Raw genomic sequence first — 25,121 nt, forward strand, 5'->3', positions numbered from 1 at the left:
ACCACTGATGACTAAAATCCTTGGTTTGTCATCTTGCACTTGGGCATCCACAGAGCTCAGCCTGCTGTTTAGCTCCTAGAAAAACCTCACAGGTTCTCCACTTATCCTTCTGCTTAAGGGTATGATCCAGAAGAAAATAATTTGGTGGCATTCGGAAGAGATGTGCATACCACTGTCCGTGTGATATAGAAGGTGCTTGGTATTTTGCTGAAATCTGTCTAATCAGTTATTCCCGCTCCTCAAGGAATACTGATAATTGCAGCTTTACGAGATGGGTTAGGGCTCTCCGGCAAATGCGTCTCGGCACCCTCACCAAGATACAAGTCCCAGTTTTCTCAATACCATGTCAATGTCATTCACGAAACATAAGTTTAAAATGGAGATAGGTTCTCAGACTATTCACTGGGTCAGCGAAGAGCTGTAGATAAGAGTACATGCTTTGCATTCAAAAGGTCATAGGTTCAATCCCTGGCATCTCCAATCGGAGGTGGGAATGGCTTCTGCCTGAAACCCTGGCAAGCCACTGATAGACAGTACAGTCTAGCCCATACTGGGCACCATGGATGAACAGTCTGACTTGGTATAAAGCAGCTTTCCATGTTCCTCCTAGGTTTTCAGTTACATCGGAAAACTGCATTTGTTTCTTTTTTTCTGTTTATTTAAAAATTAATTAAAAATTTATAACATAGTAATAATAGCGGGACTAGGGCAGCACAACCAGTGAAATCCGCAGAGAAAAAACAAAATTCATTGGCCCTTACCAGCAGAGACCGAACTATGTATAGGAAATAGATTTTTGGATGTGGATGCTTTCTGCCACATGTGCAGAAGGCTGCTGTAAGGTTAATCCTCTGTGCAGGTGTGCTTGTGTAGGGTTTTTTAAAAAAAACAAAACACAATTTTTTTACTGAAATGTTTTCATGGATAACAAAGGTACATATGTCTCTGTTTTCAGTCCATAAAGTCCTTTCTACAGGTCAGATACATTTGCTGTAAGCCATTGCTATCATTGTGAGGTGCATGGGGGGGTGAGTGGGGGGGGGAGACATGAGAGAAAGAAGTGGGGTAATGATGGCTTATGTGTGGAGATTTGTGTCAGCGTCATGTGGTTAGTTAGTTTATTTATTCATTTATTTGTTTTTGTTGGGCCTGGTTGGTTGCATTTGGTTGATTGTTGCGAGTTTTGGTTGTGTGCATGGGGGAGGGGGCGTTGGGTCAGGTTAGCCATATCAATTTGTTTGCTGATAGGAAGTTTAGGTTGTTGTCTTGAAGGAAAGCCACACCAGGATTAAGGCGTCCTCTTTTGTTTGTCCCAGTGTTAATTTCAATTTGTTGGTTAGCTTTTCTAAGAGGCCTGAGGGTGCCATGGCACAGTGGTTGAAAACCACTGGTTTAGACCATTGGGTAGGGTTTATTTCATATCCTATCTCATGCTCCCATTGGTCTATTGTCTTGGGCTAGTTTTTTGTATATTGTGAATACCACCCCCCCTGCTGTGTCCCTCAGTTGTTAGGAAGAGTTGGTTACAGGTATCTGAAGAAGTGTGCATGCACACGAAAGCTCATACCAAAATAAAAACTTAGTTGGTCTTTAAGGTGCTACTGAAGGAATTTTTTTATTTTGTTAGGAAGAGTTTTTCAAAGGCAGTCAGGCCTCGTGGTTACTGCTTTTATTGCTGGATTATTTAAGGTATGTGGTTGGTTGTGAGTCAGCCAGGATATTTGGGTGTCTCTGTCATGGGCCAGGAATCAGCTTTGCCTGCTGAACAGCAGCCTGAAGGGGGAGGGACTCCACCTGCAGCTGATCAGCCATCAAGGACTCAGAGGAGAAAGCTGATGAGAACCAGCTGGCTTCAGCCTTCTTAAGCACAGCTTTCAGCAGCAGTCAGATGCTGGTAGCAATGCTTGTAGTTTCTGGCTCTACCTTGTTGCTTCCTGCTTATCTTGACCCTTGACCATCGGATTCCCTAAGGCCCTGGACCGTCTGACCATATGGATTGCTGTTTGCCTGACCCTAGGACTGGACCTGACTTTGGCTACCGACTCGGCCTCCAGGCAAGTCCACCTTAGAGACTCTTCTGATTGGCTGGCCTCCCACTCTCCTGAGCTCTGCTCATTGTTGCTCAGCACGAGACTACGAGAGTCTACTGGTTGGTTTTGTATTTCCTGTGTTGGTTTGTCATTTTTGTAAATGTCTTGTTATGCAGTGTAGGCCTTTGGTATGCCATGTTTTTATTTGGAAGCTTTGGGCTGTGTGGTAGAATATTGGGTGGTTCATGGGGATGGGGTTGGGGTAGTTTTCCTACTTTTTCTTTCCTGTGTGAACCTGTTTAGTGTTGTGGGGATTTCCCTTAATTTGTGGGAGGAATGGGTACACTGTGGGGTGTTTCTAATTGTATCCATCTCCATATGCACCTATTGTTTTGTTTCATTTACTGGAATGTATGGGATTGTGTGGCACACTTGGTTGGCGATGTAATACAGTTCATCCTCCTCCTGAGGAGAGGAGATGCAGGTATTTGGGTATTATTCATGGCTTGTTGAGTGAGATCAATGAATGTAGCTTTTTTCTGCCATTTATGGAGTTGAGTTGGGGAAATCCACATTGGGAGAATTTGGAATAGGTAGGTTATTTTTGGTTGCGTTATAAAATTTGATCATGGGTATTCTGAGAGGGTGAAGTTGGCTTTATTCCATTTCTTCAAGTCTTTGTTAACCCCCCCCCCCCAAATATGGGGTTGTAGTTGTGAAGGTACAGTTAGGGGTACAAATAGCCAAGAAACTTGACTAAGTATCTGAATTGGTTGCAGCAAGGTTGTGTGTTTTTTGTGGTGTCAGTGAATTCTTTTTGGATATGAGGGGTCATGGTGTTGAAACACATGGCATCAGATTTTGTAAAGTTCACCTGTAGGCCCAACACCATTGCAAATGTGTTGAGTTATTTGGTTAATGTTTATGGGGTGTGATGTTGTGACCATTAGGTTGTCTGTGAAGAGCCCTGGTTTATAGGTCAAGCCTTTTATTTCTACTCCCTTTTTGATGTTGGGGGTGGGGAATGCTTGTGTAGTTGAAAATTCCCTTGCCAGCTCAGAAATCCACAAGTGCTACAGTAGCTACCATAGCCACAGTTTTGAGGGGTGTGCAGAGGAAAGACAGGGTAGGGCTGAGTTTGGAAACATCAAACTGATGTTTTAGAGCTTGGTAAAACTCTCATGGCTCACTGTCTCAGGGTTGTGGAGGGCCTATTAATCAGTATGTAAGAGTAACATATCCATTGCTGGTCATGAAAATGTTTCCCCACCCCATCCATCTACTATCTCATTATGAGTATTAGTTTCATATTGGTTGTTATTGGAACCTCATGTGTTTATGCTAATATTGCTGCAGCCACTCAACACCAAAGCTTTGGTCTGGCTGTCTTTGTGAGCACTAAAAGAGCCAGTATCCTCACTGGAAAGGCCCCAAAGGTTTGTCACTTTGCATAGCAGTATGGATGAAATAGTGGAGTGTATGTTAATAGCAGAGAATGTTTAGCTAGGTAGGCAGTTAAACTTTAATCATTTGCTCTGCCTGGAAAATGCATTGTCCTGTTAGAAATGAGCGTGATTAATACTGGCTTCACATGCAGCAAATGTTCTTTTTTGCTGTCTTCAAAGCAATGACCAACTGTATGAACTAACAATGCAAGACAATGATAATTAAAATGGATTAAATTCTAACAGAATAAACTGCCAATTTGCACTGGGTCTTTTATGCTCCAGAACATCACTTTGAAATATGCTGCCTTGTGTGGACATACTTCCACTGTTCCCTTTTTGAGGAGAGTTTGCAAATAGTCAGAACCATTGCTTAGCCGTGGAGGCAGCAACATTGACACAAAGGGCCCATTAGATAGCCCGAGCGACTAACATTTCGGTGATGAGACGAGGATCCACACAGTCCCTGAAACTTGAGTGATTTATGACTGGTGACGTGGGAAAGCCTCTCCTCTTCCGCCTCTCCTCTTCCGCCTTGCTTCCCACACTTCTCAGGGGGGCATGGTCGGGGCCCCTGTGTCACAGGGAGTCCTGGGCCCGTGTCATCCCCTCAGCCAGACGTGGTTTTGCCGCATTTAAAGCTGTCGCAGGCCCCGAGCGCACGCACGGATCTCCCAACCGCCCTCCCTCTAATGCAGGCACCCCCAAACTCAGCCCTCCAGATGTTCTGGCACTACAATTCCCATCATCCCTGACCACTGGTCCTGTTAGCTAGGGATGATGGGAGTTGTAGTCCCAAAACATCTGGAGGGCCGAGTTTGGCGGTGCCTGCTCTAATGTCATGCATTCAACACCTGACCTTGCTATGGACCTCGGTTGGTCACCCATTGAAGGGGCCTGGCAGGAATTTGTTTCCACTTGGGAGATTGGCTTCAGCCACTTGGTTTTTCGCCTACCTTGTTAGGTTTGGTGGTCAGGCATTGGAAAATGTGTTGTGTGTTGGAGGGAAGGTTGTGGCCATCACCTACCCCTCCCCTTGAAGGGTATTCTGTTAAATAATCTGGCGGTTGTGGTTCCTGTCCGATGCCCAGGTGGCTAGGGCCATGGCACGACCGGTGACTCTAGGGGAAAGCTTCCAGTTGATTTGCATCAACAAGCTGCCCCTACAGGTTAACCCTTGTGTGACTTCCTGCAGAGCGGGCAGGAGTCAATTATAGTTGGTTCGGATCCAGTGCCTAAGCCAATACCACTCACATTATGTAACAAATAAAGTTGTGGCCTTTTTTAGCCCATTAACCTAAAATACTTGTATCCATGTGTCTCTATTTCATCATAAAGTGGGGGCAGGGCATTGACTCACAACCTGCTAGATTTCCCCTAACCTTGCAGATTTGGCCCTTGTGTGTGGATGGTGTTGTTTTGGCTGCATAACCACTAGCACTCAAGAGAATGAGTTTGAAATTTGTATAAGACATGATAGGCATTGCTGGGGGTGGTGGTGGTGGCTGGAACTGGGAGCAACCTAGCAATACAGAGCAGGGGAGGCAAAGGGTGGGGGGACTAAACTGTAACCTTGGACATTTAAACCTTTTGACAACCAGATCTTCCACCTTTGAAATCTTTAAGTAATTACTGCTGGCTATGTCATTTCCACCAGACTTCCTTATTGAAAACGCTGCTATGCATATATGACAATCAATTAAGAACCTGGTTAAATTATAAACTTGGAACTTTGACCTGTAAGCTTGGAGGGTAAAGTGCTCTGTAAGATGAGGGAATGAACAAAAGGATATCTGATACAGATATCTGATTTGTGAGTGGTTGCACTATATCACATACCTGTGTGTTATGAAATTGTATTTGCAATAATTTATTTTACTTTACAGTGGTACCTCAGTTTACGACAACAATCCGTTCCAGGGAGCTGGTCGCTCCCCGAGTTCGACGCTCCCCGAAGGCACGCTTCTGCGCGTGCGTGAAGAAACTGCGCAGATTGCTTCTGCGAATCCGTGCGTGCAGAACCCGGATGTAAATACTTCCGGGTCCACAGCAGTCACTCTCCGAGTTCATCGTAAACGGAGGTGGTCGCAAACCGAGGTTCCACTGTATAAGAATTTTTAGTCCACAGCGTTGTCCAACAGGTCATTCTAGTTCCTAAAAAAAGCTCAACCACTTTTGACTTGAACACACACACACACACCCCAAAAAAGGGGGTAGATCACTGCCAGTTTTTTATTCTGTGAGTAGATCGCAGTCTCTCGGGAGTTGGATGCCCCTGATATAATACAATAAAACCTAAAACCATAATGCTTAAATCGGACAGATGTGCTGATCCCATCTTCTACTCCAAAATGCCTATGCAAAAAGGTGTTTTGCTCAGACTCTGAAATGTACATAATGACACAGACATGCATGCACACTTAGTTTGAAGTCATATATTGAAAATACTTTCACATCAGTCTCCAATCATGACACTTTTATTGATAAAAAATATATAAAAGATGAACAGTTTTATTATTGTGGAGATTTTTCTGCAAATGGAAAGACCTTTTTTTTTTTTAAAAAAAAAGTCATTTTAGGACATATTTAATTTATTTTAAACTGGTTTTGCATTCTTATGTTTTTAAAATACAAAATGAAGCTACAGAAGTATTATTAGCTGCATCACAACATTTGTTGAAATGAAGGTAATTTAAATAGGTTTGTCAAATAATGCCCATTCATTCAAAATACTGCACTAATCAGAGAATATTTGTTTCAAGGTTTTCACCCTGTTTTTCCTTTACTAATAAAATACTGAAGAAAACTTCAGTGCAAAACGAAGTAAATGTATAGCTTTACGAGAGAATTTTTTTTGCTGTGCTTCACAATGTACAGAAGTCATGAGAAGAGTAAAGAGAAGACTTATTCTAAAATAGGTTTAGTAGCATTTCAGTATCAAATATTCCCTGATCTTCCAAAAGCAGAGTTTGCCCCTCTCCAAGTTTGGGAGCAACAGAAGTTGTAACTCCAAAATATATTTAACAGCAGTGGTACTATTTTGTCATTTTCTCCTTTCAGCTTGCCTGTTTCATTATTAGAATTACAGCCAAGTTGGCAACAGAAAGAAAACATCTTTATGAGATATTGAATTTGTTGATAGTTCTTTATTGCCTAAGGACTACTGGCATGACTACTGCTGCTTATTTGGGGTAACACATATTCAAATGTCAGCTTAAGGTTAGCTGTTATAGAACCACACATCTGGCGCAGACAAAGTTGCACTAATTAACACAAATAATTGTGCAAGTGGCCTACTCATATCAATAGCAAATCCCTGGAGAAAGTAAGATTGTGATTCCTCTTCTGTCTATAGCAAAGTCACAACTTTAATTTTTCTTTTGACTTTTCCTAAGTTTTGGGGAAGCAGCGTTTTTTAAATTATTTTCCGTCATTAGCAACAACAATTAAATGTGTAATTACTGAGCTGTAAACATCATGATTTACATTTCCCTAACTTCATACCTCAAACAATATGACATTAACAAACTGTCAGCATATATCATTGAAATTCTTCTGCTACGTCACAACTTTGACTCATGTGCATTAAATACCATCTTCTTCGTTAATAGTACAGAGTTAGATCAGTCTTCACTTCCAAGATAAACTGAAATATTCTGGTAATCTGAGCAGACAGGCACTGATAAGGATTCAGTTTTTCACATCCAGGGCTCCCATCCTTCCCAAACTCTGCCAAGGACATTTGGATCTCTGGCTTGGTCTATAAGGCACTTCACCTGTGTTTCTTCTGAAAGTCCATCCTCTGGTTCTCTGGCTCGTATGTTATATTCTTTACTTCCTTGTGCCACAGATACATAATCCCTGAAGGCAGTGAATTTCTCATGGCCCAGCCGTAATTCATCCCTTTAAAAAATGATATTAAATCACTGATATTAAAATCAAGCAGTGTGCCCCAGTTTCCCTAATCAGATGCAATACCACATTGGCTTGAATATAAGCCTCACTTTTCCTCCAAATTCCCACCGTGAAAAGTTAAAGTGCGGCTTAAATTCGCGACCTTACAAAAATGGGCTTTTACGATATTGCTGTTGAAACAGACATACGGTAAAGTGGAATGGGTGTGAGTGCTTGCAACGTTTGAAGGGAGCGGCTTATATTCGGGTATTCTCTCCCCCCCCCCCGAATTTTAAAGGTGTGGCTTATATTCGGGCCAATATGGTATTTCTCTCTCTCTCTAGCTCAAGAGCTGTATGCACAGGTCAGCTTTTCCCTTACTCAGTATTTCTTGTTCAACTTTCGGTTTATTCGTAAAAATAATAATAATAAATAATAATCCTGGCTTCCAGCAGCCCTGCCTTCAGACAACGGGGCTGCAGCTTTGACCCTCTTGCTAAATATGCTTTATTCTTACTTTTAAAAATGTGAACTTCCTTTCTGCAAATGCACCAAGGTGTTCAACTTCCAATTTCACCTAGAAAATTACTGCAGGTACCCAGCAATTACTCATTTTTGTCTGTGGCAGTATCTACTCAATCACACACTTAATGAGTTCTGTGCTTGCACCCGGCCTCATTTAGGAAAGCAAATCGACACGCTGAACATTTCAAAGTGCTTGAGAGAAACACATACCTAGTAATCACTGCTGGATTAGCACCTGCTAATTTTCTTCTTGCAATATTTACTTTTTGAATGGGGTACCAATTAATCTCCTCTGTGTTTATTTCCTTAGTCCATGTGCCTCCTTTTTTCAACTGTTTCAATTCAAATTTCTGGAAAGAAAATGGCACATACCCACTCATGAAAAACAATACTTCAGTCTTCACAGTATACGGCATGATATTAAGTACAAGGCATGGCAGACATGCTTGATATTTAGGTATTTGAGGGGGGGGTTGTATATGTTAAAAATAATAGGGAAATGGTGTTTGATGCTTTAGTATTGCTTAGATTTTCAATACAGAAAGTGCATACTTTTCTAATAACTAAGCGCTTTCAAAGGACTGTCAGGCAATTCCTCCCTTCTGGAGCCCTTCTGATTGTTCACAGTGGGAACCCTGCAGCATAGCTGTCAACTTCCGGATTGGAAAATAAGGGATCAGCAGCGGCGCGGCACCGGAAGTCGCTTCTGCGCATGCCCGGCCATGCGCAGAGGCGATTTACAGCAGCACTCAGCAAGTGAGCAAGCAGCCAGCTGGGAGCCGGGGTTGCAGCGGGAAATGGATTTAAATTTTGGGGAAACACCATCAAAGCATTCCTGACAGATGGCATTCTTCTGAGACAGATCTTTCTTCCTCCATCATCTGACTCCTAATCCCACTTTCCTCCCTCCCTAAATCCCTGCTCTCATGAATGGTATTCCTACACATAATTTCTTTCCTCCCTTTCCCATCTCAATCCTCCTGGAATATGCACTGTTTGTTGCAAGCCTTCCCTGCCACAAACACAATAATGCAATCTAACATTGGGAAACTGCAACTATATCACTGTGTACCAAATTGGAAGTTTTACAAGTCACTCTTTTCCTTACAGCAGAGGTAGCCAATGTGGTGTCCTACAGATGCTGCTGGACTCTAGTTCCCATCAGCCCCAGCTAGCATAGCCTGTAGCCAAGAATGATGGGAGTTGTAGTCCAACAATGTCCGGTGGTCACCACAATGGCTACCCCCTACCTTCCAGGATTTACATAACCATTCCTCTTCAGGGGTGGCCAACTCCCAAGAGAATGTGATCTACTTGCAGAGTTTAAAAAGTGGCAGTGATCTACCCTCTTTTGGGGGGGGGGGTTCAGGTTAAAGTTGTTGAGTTTTTCTTAGGGAGGAGTAAAGCCCCATGTTTAGCTTTTTTAGGGGAGCCAAAACTGTTGAGCTTCTTTGGGGGAAGCCAGTGATCTACCAGTAATCTACCACAGGGATCCAGTGATCTACTGGTAGATCACGATCTACCTGTTGGACATGCCTTTAGGCAAACTGGGATGAACAAGAGAACCTACTTTCCAATCTAAGGAAGGCTCCTTCACAAACACATCCATAGTATTAATGAGAAAATCTTGATCTGCACGGTAGGCTCTTAAGGAATGCACCATCACATTGTAAAGAAGACCCGATTCCTTCATGGGCAACATCAAATTAATGAACTGGCGAGTCAAACGGAATGGCATCAACTCTGGCACAGGCAGAAACTGCATACAAGAAAAATTAAAAGTGGTTGAAAATTTCATAAATAATACATAAACTAGCAATTGCTCTTTTTCCTTCGTACACCAGGATTCATAATTCCTTCATACAGGTCATTTACGGAAGGCAGAATTCAGTATAAAATTTAAGGGAAATTGCTTTTAATGTAACCATCGTATGTTTTTATCTTGCCTTTTCTTCAGGGAGCTTACAGCAGCTTTCAGCTTGCCACCTCTGTTTTTGCCCATGTAAATCTTGCTCTCCTTTCTGCCTTTTTACTCAACGATTAAAGGTGGAGCCATTCTGTAGCCACCATGAATTGGAGACCCAGATCCTCACCATCTTGGTTTTACTAATACTGTATTATAGTGATAGAGGTGGTTTTGTTTGTTATTTGTTTTAAAAAGATTGTCATGCTTTAGCATGGGGGGGGGAGTTAGGGCTATTAACTTCAGTGGGTCTTCCTTGAATAAAACTTAGTTGAATACCATGTTTTTATTTTTCCAGTCTTCTGCTATGCCAACAAGTTCCTGCTTAAAAATGGCTGGACTATTCCCTGAATGTTCCAGGTGAGTATGCATACTTTTAAAATATTATATTGAAGAAAAAGACAATTCAAACCTATCCTCATAAGGTCCCATCATTCGCATACAGTAAAAGTGGGACTGGGTTTTGGTTAATTGGGGGGGCGGCGGCGGCATGTGATTCTGTTTTGTGGGTGTGCTCTGGAAGATCTGATAAAAATGAAGAGGAAAGGGGCAAGAACACAACCTTGTTTTACACCTTTCGTGTTAGGGATATCGGAGGAGAGGTGACCTTTGATATTGAGTTTTATTTTGCAGATGTTAAAAATATAAATTCTGTATTAAGATCAACAAACTTGAAATTATTGTACAATTCTCGTGAACAATATATTTATAATATCTAAATTAGATTAAGGGATATTGAAAAACATTGAGTCAGCTGAAAATAAAATCTGCTCCCCCAAGTTCTATGGGATAACATGATCAGTTATATCTTGAGGTTAGTAATTCCAGCCCAACACAGTGCATTTATGTTAGCCCGACTGAACATTTTCCCCTCAGCCTTTGTTAAGGGCATACAGTGGTGCCTCGCTAGGCAAAATTAATTCGTTCCAGGACTCAATTTGTCCTACGAAAATTTCATGTAGCGAGGCACCGTTTCCCATAGGAACACATTAAAAGTCAATTAATGCGTTCCTATGGACTCCGGGGGCCTGGCAGCGGTACTTACTCTTTTGGCTCGGGCAAGGCAGGCAGGCGCTTGTTCTCTTGCCTGCCTGCCTGCCTTCCCCGAGCCAAGAGAGGTGTGTGCCACCGCCTCGCCCGACAGAGCCGGCATTTGACAGGGCTTCCGAACCCCCTCAGATGCGGGCTCTTTTGGGCGGGGGGGGGGGCAAAGGAAGAGAAAGCAGCCCTTCCTTCCTTCCTCTCCCCCTGCCGCCAGCTTTCCCCCCACCCTGTCCGACACAGCGGGATCAGAGGAGAAGCCTCCTCCGATCTGCGCTGTGTCGGACGGGCTGAGGGGAAAGCGGGGCTTTCGGAAGCCGGCGAAAATGTCCCCGCACCGGCGCGCTTTGGCTCCGGGTGATGGGGCCAAAGCGCGCCGATGTGGGGGTGTTTTGCCAGCTGCCTTCCCCTTGAATTGGGGAAGGCAGCCAGCGAAAACGTCCCCGCACCAGCGCGCTTTGGCTCCGGGTAATGGGGCCAAAGCGCGCTGGTGCGGGGGTGTTTCGCCGCCCCCCCCGCAAAAGCAGGCTTGCTAGCTGCCGTTCCAACGGCGCCTAGCAAGCTCGTGTCGGGCGGTGGGGGTGGGAAGCGCAGGATCCTCCGCTCCCCCCCCACTGCCCGGGGATCGGACGAGGCTGGAGAAGCCTCGTCCCATCCCCGCCTTGTCAGGCAGTGTGGGGGGGGGAAGCGGAGGATCCGAAAAGCCCCCACCGTGGACTGGCTTGGCGGCGGGGGGAAGAATCCACTTCTCCCCCCCTTCTTACCGCGCTACAGCCTTTGTGTTCCCCTGGTCTCTGCCAGTTGCTCCTCACCGGCAGAGACCAGCGGAACGAGCTGCAGCGCAGGAAGAAGGCAAAGGAAGATCAGCTGAGAGGCGGTGACAGCTGTCAGTGCCTTTCAGCTGATCTTCCTTTGCCTTCTTCCTGTGCTACAGCTCGTTCCCCTTTCGCTAGAGGAATGCCCTGTAGGTTTTGTGATCGGAGGTTTTTATGGCCACGCTTCGCAAGACGAAGTGGCGGCCATAGAAAAAAATCTCGTCTTGCGAGGCAACCTCCGATCGCAAAACCTATTCGTATAGCGGGAAATTTGTCTAACAGGGCATTCGTCTAGAGAGGCACCACTATATTTAAACATCCCTAGAAATGATAGACATTGTGGATGTTATTTGAATGTGCTTGACACTGTAGAACATATTTTCTACTGTCCACTGTACAACCAGCTACATAAATGTGTGTTATTTAGATAGTTTAACATCATGGCACAATGAAAATAACAGATTCTACCTGTCTGATATTAACCCGGAGGTACCATATTTTTCGCTCCATAGGGCGCACACGTTTTTAGAGGAGGAAAACAAGAATAATTTTTTTTCTGGTTTTCCTCCTCTAAAAGGGTGGGAGGGGGGGCGCTGGAGGTGGAGCAAAGGAGGCAGCGGTGGTGGAGGGACCAGTCCGGTGAATGGGGGTGGGGGAGGCAGGGGGAGCCCAATAGCATCACTACCGGGCTCCCCCTGCCTCCTTCCGACACCGGCTTTCTCGCTGAATGTGGTGGGGGAGATGCTGCTGGTTGCTCCCCGCCAACCCCTTCATGAAAGCAGGCTTGTTTTTGCAAACGGGGTTGGTGGGGAATGAGCAGCATCCCTCCGCTGCCCCCCGCTACTTGCTGAACGTGGCGGAGGTACGGGGTAGGGGAGGAGATGCTTCATGGAGCAGGAAAGGAGGGGTGGGCGGCGGCCTCCCGCCCCTCTTTCCTGTCAAACATCTCCGTCGCGCACCGCCTCCCCTACAGCATCGCTACTGGGTTCCCCCTGCCTCCCCCGCCCCCTTCCAACACCAGCGAAGGGGGCAGGGAAGGCAGGGGGAGCCTGGTAGCGAGCCCGGGCTGCTCTTCCTCTTCCCCCTAATGCCGCCGGTGAAGCCACCGTCAGCCACTCCGCTTTTGTGAGCAGAGCGCGCTGGTGGTGGCAGCAGGGGGGGGGGGGAGGCCTTTACACCATAAGACGCAAGGAGATTTTTCCTTACTTTTTCGGAGAGGAAAAAGTGCGTCTTGTGGAGCGAAAAATACGGTATCCTGAAGCAAATGTTGTATTTCAACCATGTAAAGTGAACAGCAGCAGGAGAGAGGAAGGGCTGTGTGTGTGAGAGAGAGAGAGAGAGAGAGAGAGAGAAGGTAGGAAGGACAGATGGGGGTGAGAGCTGTCGGGGCAAAGGGGGAGGTAGGGGCAGCCTGAAAGTGCCGCTTTGCTCCCCCTTGCCATGCACAGCGGGTAAGCGGCTCTCGGTCCGCCCACTTTACAGCGAGCCGGGAGAAGCCCTCCTGGCTCACTGTAGAGCGGGCGGACCCAGAGCCGCTTAGGTACTGCACCCATTGCGTGCGGCTCCCGCTTTGCTTGAGCGAGAGCCGTGCGCAGCGGGTACCCTTCGCTCCATTAGACGCACAGACATTTCCCCTTCCTCTTTAGGAGGAAAAAAGTGTGTCTTATGGAGCAAAAAATATGGTAACTGCAAGGGTGGCTGAGTTTCTGTCAACAGTATGTCTTGGTGAATGGCATGATTTAACAGGAAGGCACTCAAATTGAAAAGTTATATACAAAGAAACAGCCATAGACAATATATAGTTACATATTTTTTAAAAAATTGTATGGGGATGTTTTAAGATGGTCTATATCTGTAATGCCTAATAAAGAAAGACTTTGAAGAAAACCAGAAAGTGTCATTAAGTAGTGTGCAAGGTTCAAAAAGTGGGGCAGGCAGTATCACACAAGATCCTGCTCCACCTGACTAACAAGCAAAAGTAAATAAAATATCCCAAAGAGGAAGCAAGAGTGATTTTGAATCTTTACAATCCACCTGAACTATTGGCATTCCATTCAATTTAATATTCCAAAAAAGCAGTTTGAAAAGGAGAATACCTGTGTGGCTGAACCGAACGCATGTCCAAAGTCTATTCCCACCATGCCACCTGTCTCCATGCTGATCATGAAGTTGGATAAGTGTCTGTCTCCAATACCAAGAATCCAGTGGCTGATGCACATCAACGCATGGGAGCTGGCAAAATGGGATCGCAGAGATAGCAAGGCCTCCGGGGTTGTACTCATCTTAACAAAGGCCCTCCTTAAGAAAAGCAATATATTTATACATATTAAGATTGGCTTCAGCAGTTCCTAAGAAGTGGAAACATTGGGAATTCAGAACAAAGGGCTGCCCATTTTCCCCACCTTTCCACCCACATGCTAATAATCTGTAACTGGAGAAGGGGCTAGATTACACTGTGGCACAGGCTGAAGTTCGAAGGGCCCAAAGGGAGGGCTGGGTGTTTTTTCAATAGGAATTGAGGGCCAGCAGCCTGCATGTGCAAAAATGGGAGCCTTTGGCCATATGAGTACTTTTGGAAGCAACCCTCCATTCAACAACATTAATTCTCAGTACTATTTTGAAACCCATATTACACAAGAACACACCTTAATAGGTCTTCAGGAACAAGGTTCTCTCGGCGATGGAAAGACATCACTGTTTCTTTACGATCAGCTCTCCTAGAAGTGAGCAAAACAATGACAATTATAACCATGTAATTAGAAAATGGGAATCAAGCAGAGACAACTGGTTTCCCCCCCCCCTTAGGTTCAATTGAACGTTTTGGACCTGCAATATGCTCGCTTATATTCCCAAGCAGGGGCAAGGCATGGTAGCAGCAGACCTGGCAGAGCTCCTTGTCCACCTGCTTTGGGTAGGTTCCACAACCTCTAGAGTAGGTTGGGCAGAGGGAGACTGCAGAAAGGAATTTGCTCTTTCTGCAAGCAGGACAGCACCATTTGATATTGCCCTTTATTGTTGGTGCCCCGAGAAATGTCTTCTGTAAGAATCGGCTTCTTCAAGCCAATGCAGGAAAGGGGAAGGGGCACCAGTATGTGCTTGCAATCACTGCAGGTTTTTTTTAAAAAGGAAGAAGTGGGGTTCTAACTCCAAATTTTTGTGTGGACATGAGTCAGTAGCCAGCAGCACAATCAGAATCCCTCTGCCACATTAGTAAGGGAAGAAACTTAATGACCATCATCATTTGAATTTCTATACCACCCTTATCCAAGGAACATAGGGTGAGGTTACAATATAAAAGCACAAAAATGCAAACCTTTGTGACAAACAGAAACAATAATCCGCCTACACACAGTTTAAACGGCCATTGTTTCGTTGGATTGTTTAGTTTGCCAAAGGGCCTGGGAAAGAGGAATGTTTTTGCTTGGCAGCTAAAGATATGTAACAAAGGTGCCAGGCAAGCCTCCCTGGGGCGAGCATTCCACAAGCAGGAAGCCACTGCAGAAAAGGCTTGCTCTTGTGTTGCCACCCTCCAGACCTCTCATGGAGGAGGCACATGAAGAAGGGCCTCACATGATCATAGAATTGCAAAGTTGGAAGTGACCCCAAAGTGCTGCCACCCACCCCTAACTTGGACAGCTGTTGAAGGTAGCATGGTTGATGATATCACAAGCCACTGAGAGATAAATGGGTAACAAATATTTCTAAGACTCACTTGTACATGTATGTGTAGCGTAGAACAGGGCTTGTATTCTTCTCTGCCATCTTGGACAGCCAGTCAGTATAATCAGTACGAGGACCCTTGTAGCTGAATAAAAAGGGGGGAAAGCAAGTAATTTACTTCTATATTACCTGAAAGAAACACTAAGCATGGGGGTAAAGGTAAAGGGACCCCTGACCATTAGGTCCAGTCGTGACTGACTGTGGGGTTGCGGCGCTCATCTTGCTTTATTGGCTGAGGGAGCCGACGTATAGCTTCTAGGTCATGTATGACTAAGCCGCTTCTGGCAAACCAGAGCAGCGCACGGAAACGGCGTTTACCTTCCTGCCGGAGCAATACCTATTTATCTACTTGCACTTTGAGGTGCTTTCGAACTGCTAGGTTGGCAGGAGCTGGGACCAAGCAGTGGGAGCTCACTCCGTCGCAGGGATTTGAACCACCGACCGCCTGATCGGCAAGCCCTAGGGTCTGTGGTTTAACCTACAGTGCCACCCAGGTCCCAAGCATTGGAGTACCATGCTGTTAAAGAGCAATTAATGAATCAAACCATTTCTGAGAGTGCACTTAGGGAGATGCTGTTTTCCAAGCATAATTGAAGAACGAGCCTAGGAAGTACTGAGTCTACTATATCTTGTCCTAAATGTTTGTTTGTAGCAAATTTCTATTTCAATAGGCACACTAGTATTACACAAGTTCCTGACTTGCAGAACACATTTGTGACCACATTAAGCAAGCTTTGTCATTTCCTTCTATCTTCTTCCAAGTAACATACAGCTGGTACAGCTTTATGAACTGATTCTTCAGCATTGAACACACTGGCAATTTCTTCCTCAATGAAGAACACTCCAAATGAGGCACAATACATTTAAAGCATTGTTAATTCAATTCATTCCACAACCACCTCCTTAAAAGTGTAAACTTGTAAAGAATAATTTATAATTTGCTTCACAATCTAAGAAATAGTTTCTGAATATTAGTACTTTCTACATGATTGTTATGTTTATCAGTATTCTTCTTTGAATACTGGGTACTCAGAGCAGACCCACTGGAATATAATGGAGCTAACTTAACCGTGCTCCTTAATTTCAACACAGTGGTACCTTGGTTTACGAACTTAATCTGTTCCGGAAGTCCGTTCTTAAACCAAGGTTTGCTTTCCCATAGTAGCAGGGGACACAATTTACAAATGGAACACACTCAACAGGAAGCGAAACATGTTCTGCTTCCAAAGCAAAGTTCACAAACTAAAACACCTACTTCCAGGTTTGCAGCGTTCTTAATCCAAGTTGTTCATAAACTAAGCTGTTCCACTGTACGTCTACTCTGAGTAAAACTGAGTTGAAAACTACCCACTCATTCTTTTTAAATTAATGATCCATTATTCTTAGTGCTGTACTGAATCAAGCTTTTCACACTATTTTAAAAAGCCCAGAAATTGCTAAGTGTCCATTTGGAAAACAGAGACTGTTACACAGGTGAGCAACAGTTAACTGTTTTGTGACTTGTTAGGGAAAAGATGCAATAATATATGTAGAATCTTTCTGTGCAAACTGAAAAGCAGAAGGTAGTGCTGATAAAATGCAAAAATCAATTTTTAGGACACTTTATAGTGGAGATGCTGGAGCTACAGAACAAATCGAAATCCACTGCTGAAAGAGTTGTCAAATGACTCATGCCGTAGACTGGATATTGAGAAATGCTTAAAAGGAACAAAGATGTGGCAAAAACTGCTTTCTAGAATCTAATGTTCACACAAAGCTAAGCTTTCCTCTTCCCCCATTCTTACTGCTATGGTTTGTCTCAGTCTCAACAAACCATGAGCTGTAAAAACCACAGCTTGTTCTTGATTTGATTTGTTTGGAGAAGACAAACCAGAAGCCAGGGTGCACACATAATGTTAAGCCAAACCATGGTTTAGTTCTGGGGCAGCGTAGCAACAGCGGGACAGAGGACGAATGAAACAGCCACAATTCCCCCTCTGAAGTCACTGCCTGTCACTATACTTACTGGTTTGCTTTCAACATCATAGGGTTTGCTCATGTGAGTACAAGTTAGTCCCAAGATCAGAACAGGCTTTGGATATGGTTTGTGGTCACAATGGCAAGTTAAGAGTTGTGGCTCTCCAGATTCTCCTTATTCTTCATCACAGGAATTATAATCCATTTCCATTTAGTTCAATGCTGAACATACCTACTGAATACAGGTAGGTAGCCGTGTTGGTCTGAGTCGAAGCAAAATAAAAAAATTCCTTCAGTAGCACCTTAAAGACCAACTAAGTTTTTATTTTGGTATGAGCTTTCGTGTGCATGCACACTTCTTCAGTGTGTATCTGAAGAAGTGTGCATGCACACGAAAGCTCATACCAAAATAAAACCTAGTTGGTCTTTAAGGTGCTACTGAAGGAATTTTTTTATTTTTCATGCTGACTGAAGTTCACTTCCTAATTCAAACTAACATTTAAAAAAATCCTTTGCTCGTAAAAAGCAATCTGTTGATAAGAAAATGGTGAAGAAGCCACGGGTGATACATGCTCTTTGTTTAAAGAAGCAGACAGAAAATGTAGGTCAGAGGTGAAGTGTCACCCATTGAACAAATAGCTGGCAATTATTAATCTAAGATAGGAAGTACTTTGACTTCTGATGATTAATGCCAATTGTTCCTATGGATATTATTGTCACAATTCTTCACCTATCTCCAAAGAATGCCATTAACATCCATGAAACAGAGTTATGCACCTTCATTACCTGTTATAATTGGTTTTTTCCTGTTCAGACATGTTCTTCAGAAGGAACTCCTTTAAAGTGCAGGTATTCTCAAGCCACTCAATCAGCCCTAGTCTGAAAGAAAATATAGCCAAGGTAACAACAAACACAGAAAATTATTATTTAATAAAGGGGTTTAAAAAATGTAGAGGATGCAAACTAGTAGACACTTTTTTCTTTTCTTTTTAGCTTCATTACTTAAAGTGTATTATAATGTCATTCACACAAGAATTAAAAAGATAAGCAAGAGGTAAAGTTTGAAAAAGTTTGCTTCACTCAAGCAAATTATATGCATCCATTTATAAGGGGGTATAAAGCACCAGCTAAACATTATGATAGGCATCTGCATGGATTTACCTGGTTGTTACTGTTTCTCTATAGATAAATCTTCCCTATGTTCTGACTATAGGCTCAGACAAGCCATGCATAGGAAATGGTCAAGGAAGATGGTTGGGTAGTGCAAAGATGCACAGCCTGCTCTTCAGGATATCTCACACGTTTAAAAAGTATGAGTTTGCGGGAAGACACAGTAAACTTTGCAGTTAAACAAGCAACACAGCAAAGTTTTGCCGAAAAATTGCCGGTTTGTAATTACTGGTGTTGAGCAACCCTACAAAAGATATTCCAAGGTTTTCCTTATATGGCGGGCCTGCTGTAAAGACATTTCTCCTCCTAATTCATGCAACGAAGACTGGAGCACGTATACTATATGTGAAGGAGGTCAGTAAGTGCATACCTGGTAGTCATTGGTATAACTTGGTAAGTTTTTAATTTCATGTTTCTTTGGCTGCAGGCAGCATCTCTTGAAAGGATAGTGTTCATAACATCAAAGAGCTGCTCAATGCGCTGGTCTTGCCGGAGATCCTCTCCTCCCTTCACAAGAAAGGGATATTCCCGCTCATCGCTACCTCTGATAATTATACGCTTTGGTTTCCGGATGGACTCCATAACTTTTATCTTAGACAAAATGGGGTGGGGAAAGGTTTTCACTCAGAAAGGGTAAGAAAACATTGCAATATACAAATTAGATTATAGGAGAAAGTCCATATGCATTTCTCTGCAGTGTGAGAATGCAGAAAAAAGTTACTATAGATATAAAATTTCACCAGATGTGGGTGATATCTGTTTATATGCACAATGCATGCTTACTAATATGTCGGTAAGTGTACCTTTACCTTTCAATAGACACATGAAAAAATATGTACATTAATATAGTAACATACCCTCTCATCAAATCCAGAAATTTGTGCATGATATTCTGGCAATGGTTTTCCTTTACCGTCATATTGACCTGAATAAATAAAATGCAATGCTTTAATTGAGCTTTCAAAACATTTATTTGATTAACAGTGCATTCCTAGCCTACTGATCCAGTGGGTGGAGGGGGGGATTTGGATGCAGATAAAGTGCCCCTTTACCACTGAGAGGTGGGAAAAATCAGCTGCAGAGAGATCTATGGGTGTAAAGCTACTGCTGCTGGTGTTTTTGACATCTGTATCCTGCAGAATGGGGCATTCTGGAACCAGGTTACAAGCAGTCTTGGATGCAAGGCCCCTTTGCTCCTCTAAGAGGCCCCGGGCTGTGCTAGGCATGGTTAATTCCCCCCCTCACACACGCACACACTAGTTTCAATTGAGGGAAGGATTTAAAAAAGCAAAGATCTGCCCCTTGACCTCCTGTCCTGGTGAGCATGCCCTCCACCCTATCCACAATTGCTGAATAAGGTAGAAACATTCTCAAAACATTATACTGGCAGAAAATTCCTGTGGCTAAGAGACTCTTCTCATGATCTTGTTCATGTTGGGTGTGCTCCCAACATTCCTGATCATGACAGCAAAACTGCCCTCAAAATAAGTTTCTGGTTATCAGCCCTGCTAACCATTTCAGACTCCGAGATCTGCAGGGGAGGCAGGACAAAGACTGGTTTCAGGGAACAACCCCCAGCTCAGTTTTGTTTCTTTTAGAAAAGACTGTGGCTCCTAAGGACCAAGTGTCACGCTGATACATGGTGGCACTTGGTCCTGAACAGTGGCAAATAAGGAGCAAAAGTGTCTCGCAAAGGAGCCCACATATTCTGTGCTTCAGACGTGTCACCAGCAAATAAATTCCAACCACAATCATTCATTGGAATTGGTATATATTTATTTTAATTTGAGCTACTAGATTTTGGTAACACATTCGGAGGGAACTCCAAAATAAGTGTTACATCCTGCAAAAGTTGCTTAGAAGATGTCATAATGGTCAGAAAGTATCTGCCATAGAATAAAATATTATCTACTTGTAAGAATAGATAGTCACTCTGTAGGTCTTAACTATGCAGCGTATTAAACTAAAATGAAATTTAATAACCATTATTTCATTTAGCAATGGAAGAATATTCTTCCGATTACCAACTGAAACCATAGCTTACCAGGAACTTCCAGCTCAGTCCTCAAGAATTCTGGTTTGAAGTCACTCATCCAAGATGTGCACTCCTTCAGATTTCCAGGTTCTTTCTGACAATCTGTCATCTTTAAGAAGAGAGGCTCCACAATACCGTTGAAGTCCCTGTCTGTCATATCTAGCAACTTGGAACCTCCTTTTCCAAAGTGTTTGTCAAATTCCTTCCCAAATTTCTGAAGCAAAAAATTAATCACACAATAATTTTTCACTCTTGTTAACAGCCAAAGTACTTAAACTAGTTTATCACTTGATATAGCTGAATGAGGAGGAAATACTACTTGGTGAAATGCCAGAACTTATTAACTTTCTCTTGTACCCTATCGCAGGCAGGTGTTACATGGTGTTTGACATACCCCTATGCAATGCCTATAAACGAGGAGCCAGCTACCAATATCTCAAATTGGTAGAACCACAATTCTTACTACAAAGCTCTGGTCAGCACTGACTTGCATATGCCTCAGCTGTTCCTATGGATAAACTCAGAAAACCTTCAGAAGTTGTGAATGCAGTTGAAGGACAATTCCTCTCCGCTTAGTAGCGTACCAGTTACAGCTCTGTAGCAGAATAAAAGTGCCAGTGGCTATACTTGGGTTAGAACTGGAAATCATATTCCTGATCTTATGAACCACAGATTGCACTCCTTTAGAACTGTTTTAAATCTTGCTAATATTCCATGACACAAAGGGTCATGGACTGTGATGGTAAATAGGATGGTAAACGTGATGGTAAATAAACCACAACATCCATTTCTGAAGCCTATATGCAAGGCATGTTCGGGGCCATAATAAAATGCAATTATTTAATTCAGGTTTTCCATATTATATTTTAACTTTCCTGCTATACATGTAAAACATTCAACCAAAGGTGCTACAATTAATACATGCCTGAATGAACTTCTTTCTGTACAACCCGAGACCTGGAGCCTGTAAATTTCCCAGATTCTGGAACATTCCATCATACAACTCCTGGATATTATTTTTACTCCTCTTAGTTTTCCCCAGCTCATTTTTAACATCGTCAATCCAATCCTGTGAATCCAGAATAACAACACTTTACCACTTCTTGCAACCAACAAAAGTTAAAACATAGCAGCTACTAATGGAAACCGGGCTGTATCAATAATTATTCAGGTGTGCCCTCAACACTCACAAAGTACATGCATGCATTTAAACATCATGCATCCCCTCGTAGTATGAAGAATTCAGTTACTGTACCTTGAAGAGCATTGCAGGGTTGGACAGCTGCTCAAGGGCATGGACAAAACCTTGCACCACTCCTCCTCTGTCCAATTTGTTCTTCACCCTATAAAGAATAAATCATCAACAAAGGGAAGAGGAAATATAATTGCAGAAGCATTCTCTTCTGCTTTGTGAATAGATAATATAGCTCAATTCCTTCATAAAACACCAAAGAAGCTTTCTTAAACTGCAATACTAAAACAGAATATTGATCACTTACAGGTGAGTGTGCTTGAGGTATTTAGGTAAAAAGGACCCCTGACAGTTAAGTCCAGTCGCAAATGACTCTGGGGTTGTGGCACTCATCTCACTTTACTGAGGGAGCTGACGTTTGTCAGCAGACAGTTGTTTCTGGGTCATGTGGCCAGCATGACTAAGCCGCTTCTGGCAAAACCAGAGCAGCACACAGAAATGCCGTTTACCTTCCTGCCAGAGCGGTACCTATTTATCTACTTGCACTTTGACGCGCTTTTGAACTGCTAGGTGGGCAGGAGCTGGGACTAAGCAACGGGAGCTCATCCCGTCGTGGGGATTCGAACCGCTGACCTTCTGATCTGCAAGCCCTAGGCTCTGTGGTTTGGACCACAGCACCACCTACGTCCCTCCTGGCAATTTAGATAAAAATGGGTTAAATGTCCCCCACCCCCTGGCCTAGGCAGTGAGGATATGTGATCCAGACTTGTACTGGCTAGGCAAGGTTCCTCCCCATTTCCATCCTGCTGCTGAGCAGAAGAGAAGCAAAAGCAAGCATGCTCCTGTGAGCAAGCATGAAACAAAACATGTGAATCTAATTTGTAGCCTGCAATAACTTAGAACAGCTCCCTTGGCAAATTAGGTGGGGCTGGATGCCTCCTGCACAAGCACCAGAAATTAAGTGACCAAGTGGTATCCAAGGCTTTCCTTCTACTGGCAGAAAGCACACCAACTGGTGGAATAGGGGCAGGAAGCAAATTATAGCAATTCCTGCTCTGCCTTGCCACCTACCTCTCTCAAAATTTGCTCCAGAAGGTGGAGGGATTCTCCAGAACATATTGGAGGGAGTGGGGGGCTGCAGGGGAAAAGAGACATCGCTGAAAATTGCCTCCCTCTACCATTCCACAGACGGAGGCTTTCTCTCAGTAGAAGGCAAGCATTGGGCACCACTCAATAAAAGAGGAGGAAAATAAAAACAGTTGTTACTTTTAATGTTACAAAATTGAAACTCTTTAACAGCTAAGGAAGTGCAGAAAAGGGAAATGCCTATATTTCTTAAGATACAATGCCTACCTCTAACGCTTCAATTTAAAATGTACTACTGTATACTGCAAACTTGCGACTGATGGATGTGCTTTTTGGAATGTACAGTATAATTTCTTGTTACCAGCAATAATATATTCCAAAAATATATCGCTCAACATCCTTACCTTGCTACAAACTCCTTATTCCTATGGCCCACGACAGTTTCCGGGAAAGAAAAACTCTCACTGCTGATCATGAAAGGATACACTATGGCCTGTGGGTAGCTGTTGGCAATTTCTTCCACTGCATGTTGTACAGCAATTGCTTCCTCCTTGTCAAGCATCGCCATCAACTGGCTGATCCAGCCAATGAACTGCCAACAGGGTACTGAGGAAATCTGTTTAAAAAACATGCAATATCTGTGAAGGTGGCGAAAAGCAAACAATACACATTTTCATCTACCCAACTCAATTGAACCAACAGAATATAATGCAGCACTTATCCTATTGTAACTTTTGTCTGGTAATGTGCATGGATCATATCAAATTTACATCAAGTGTTGATTTAGCCAAAGCACATTGCAGCATGTTTCTAAGAACATTAACACAGAAATAAACAAGAATTCTTAACTAAACTGGGAATAAAAAAGGGAATCTTGTGTTCAGCTGCTAAAGCAGTTCTACGCTTCCTTACCCTGAACTGCATTTGCACCATTTATTGCGGGTGGCGCTGTGGGTTAAACCACAGAGCCAAGGGCTTGCCGATCAGAAGGTCGGCGGTTCGAATCCCAGCGATGGGGTGAGCTCCCGTTTCTCCGTCCCTGCTCCTGCCAACCTAGCAGTTCGAAAGCACGTCAAAGTGCAAGTAGATAAATAGGTACTGCTCCGGCGGGAAGGTAAACTGTGTTTCTGTGCGCTGTTCTGGTTCACCAGAAGCGGCTTAGTCATGCTGGCCACATGACCCGGAAGCTGTACACCAGCTCCCTCGGCCAGTAAAGCGAGATGAGCGCCGCAACCCCAGAGTCCACAACTGGACCTAATGGTCAGGGGTCCCTTTACTTTTATTGCCCACTCACCCAGTTTGGAGATCTCCTTTCAAAGCTCTTTGCAATCCCTTCTTAATTTTACTACCCTGAATAATTTTATGTCATATCAAAACCAACCTTATCTTTTTATTTGTTTGCCCACAGGGAAGGGAAGGCTCACCTCTTGTGCCATGAGGCCCAAAGTCTCTGTTGGGTACTTTTCTACAATTTGCAACAGCCTGGGAAATTTCAACCTGGCTTCTTCAGAATTCAGTTTTAGAGCTTTTATGACTTTCTCCACGACAATGGCTGGAAATGCCTGCAAATCCACAGCATTTATATCTGACAAGACATAAGAAGACAAACAGAAAGCCATAGTTTGCAATGTTCGAATAAAAACTCTATTTCAATGAAGTACCTTGTCAAAGCCTATATATTTAAAAACATCAGCTAACTCTGTTTGGCCTCTATCAGACATTTAGTCTGTGATAATGTAGTTCACTGCTCTAAGCATTTTGCATATGTGGGTATTATAACATTTTCTCCATGAGACAATAACCTTGGGACCTATCAATATTGATGGTTGGCCAGAATGAAGTTTACAAAACATTATTGATGGTTTGGGGGCATCTAGCACTTTGGAGCACAGTATATGCTAAATCCATTTCTTTAATTGTAACCTATTGTTTTTGTAACCATCTCAGGACTCAATTGGCAGTATCTCATTGTTGTTTTTTTAATAACTATTTTATCAGTTTTTACTTGTTTTAGTTGTATTGTTTTATTGTTGTATGCCACTATGTCTTTTATAATGTTTAGTGGTTTATAAATAGTCCAAATAAAAAATTATGTAAGATTGAATAATGTGTGAATGAATGAATCTTTATTTGCGTCAGCCATCGCCCATAGCAATAAAACAACAATACGATATACAAAGAATAGAAATAAAAAGTCAATTATATAAAATACATTTTAGGGTTTTGAATCAGTAGTCAAATAGTAGATC

The 25,121-nt window shown here is 43.3% G+C and overlaps 1 protein-coding gene and 1 long non-coding RNA gene across 2 annotated transcripts in view; one reads left to right on the forward strand and one right to left on the reverse strand.

Annotated features, from left to right (window-relative positions):
- Nucleotides 1-5,936: 5,936 nt before the first annotated feature.
- The window catches only part of PRKDC (protein kinase, DNA-activated, catalytic subunit), an 86,755-nt gene continuing 67,570 nt past the window's right edge, over nt 5,937-25,121 (reverse strand). Inside the window, exons 73-86 of the mRNA XM_035124659.3 lie at nt 24,297-24,457; nt 23,277-23,488; nt 21,850-21,937; nt 21,520-21,663; nt 20,604-20,808; nt 19,417-19,484; nt 18,930-19,150; nt 18,176-18,268; nt 15,426-15,518; nt 14,359-14,430; nt 13,810-14,011; nt 9,465-9,653; nt 8,105-8,244; nt 5,937-7,378 (exon numbers count right to left, since the gene is read on the reverse strand). Of these exons, the coding sequence (XP_034980550.3) occupies nt 7,174-7,378; nt 8,105-8,244; nt 9,465-9,653; nt 13,810-14,011; nt 14,359-14,430; nt 15,426-15,518; nt 18,176-18,268; nt 18,930-19,150; nt 19,417-19,484; nt 20,604-20,808; nt 21,520-21,663; nt 21,850-21,937; nt 23,277-23,488; nt 24,297-24,457 (2,093 nt within the window). The 3' untranslated portion in view covers nt 5,937-7,173. The remainder of the gene's footprint in view (nt 7,379-8,104; nt 8,245-9,464; nt 9,654-13,809; nt 14,012-14,358; nt 14,431-15,425; nt 15,519-18,175; nt 18,269-18,929; nt 19,151-19,416; nt 19,485-20,603; nt 20,809-21,519; nt 21,664-21,849; nt 21,938-23,276; nt 23,489-24,296; nt 24,458-25,121) is intronic.
- On the forward strand, nt 10,151-24,979 carry LOC148684842 (uncharacterized). Its single transcript, XR_015951484.1, has 3 exons — nt 10,151-10,217; nt 18,987-19,192; nt 24,281-24,979. It is a non-coding gene; the product is annotated as an uncharacterized LOC148684842 (long non-coding RNA).

Source organism: Zootoca vivipara, chromosome 8, assembly GCF_965207765.1.
Source record: "Zootoca vivipara chromosome 8, rZooViv2.hap1.1, whole genome shotgun sequence".
Lineage (NCBI taxonomy): Eukaryota > Metazoa > Chordata > Lepidosauria > Squamata > Lacertidae > Zootoca > Zootoca vivipara.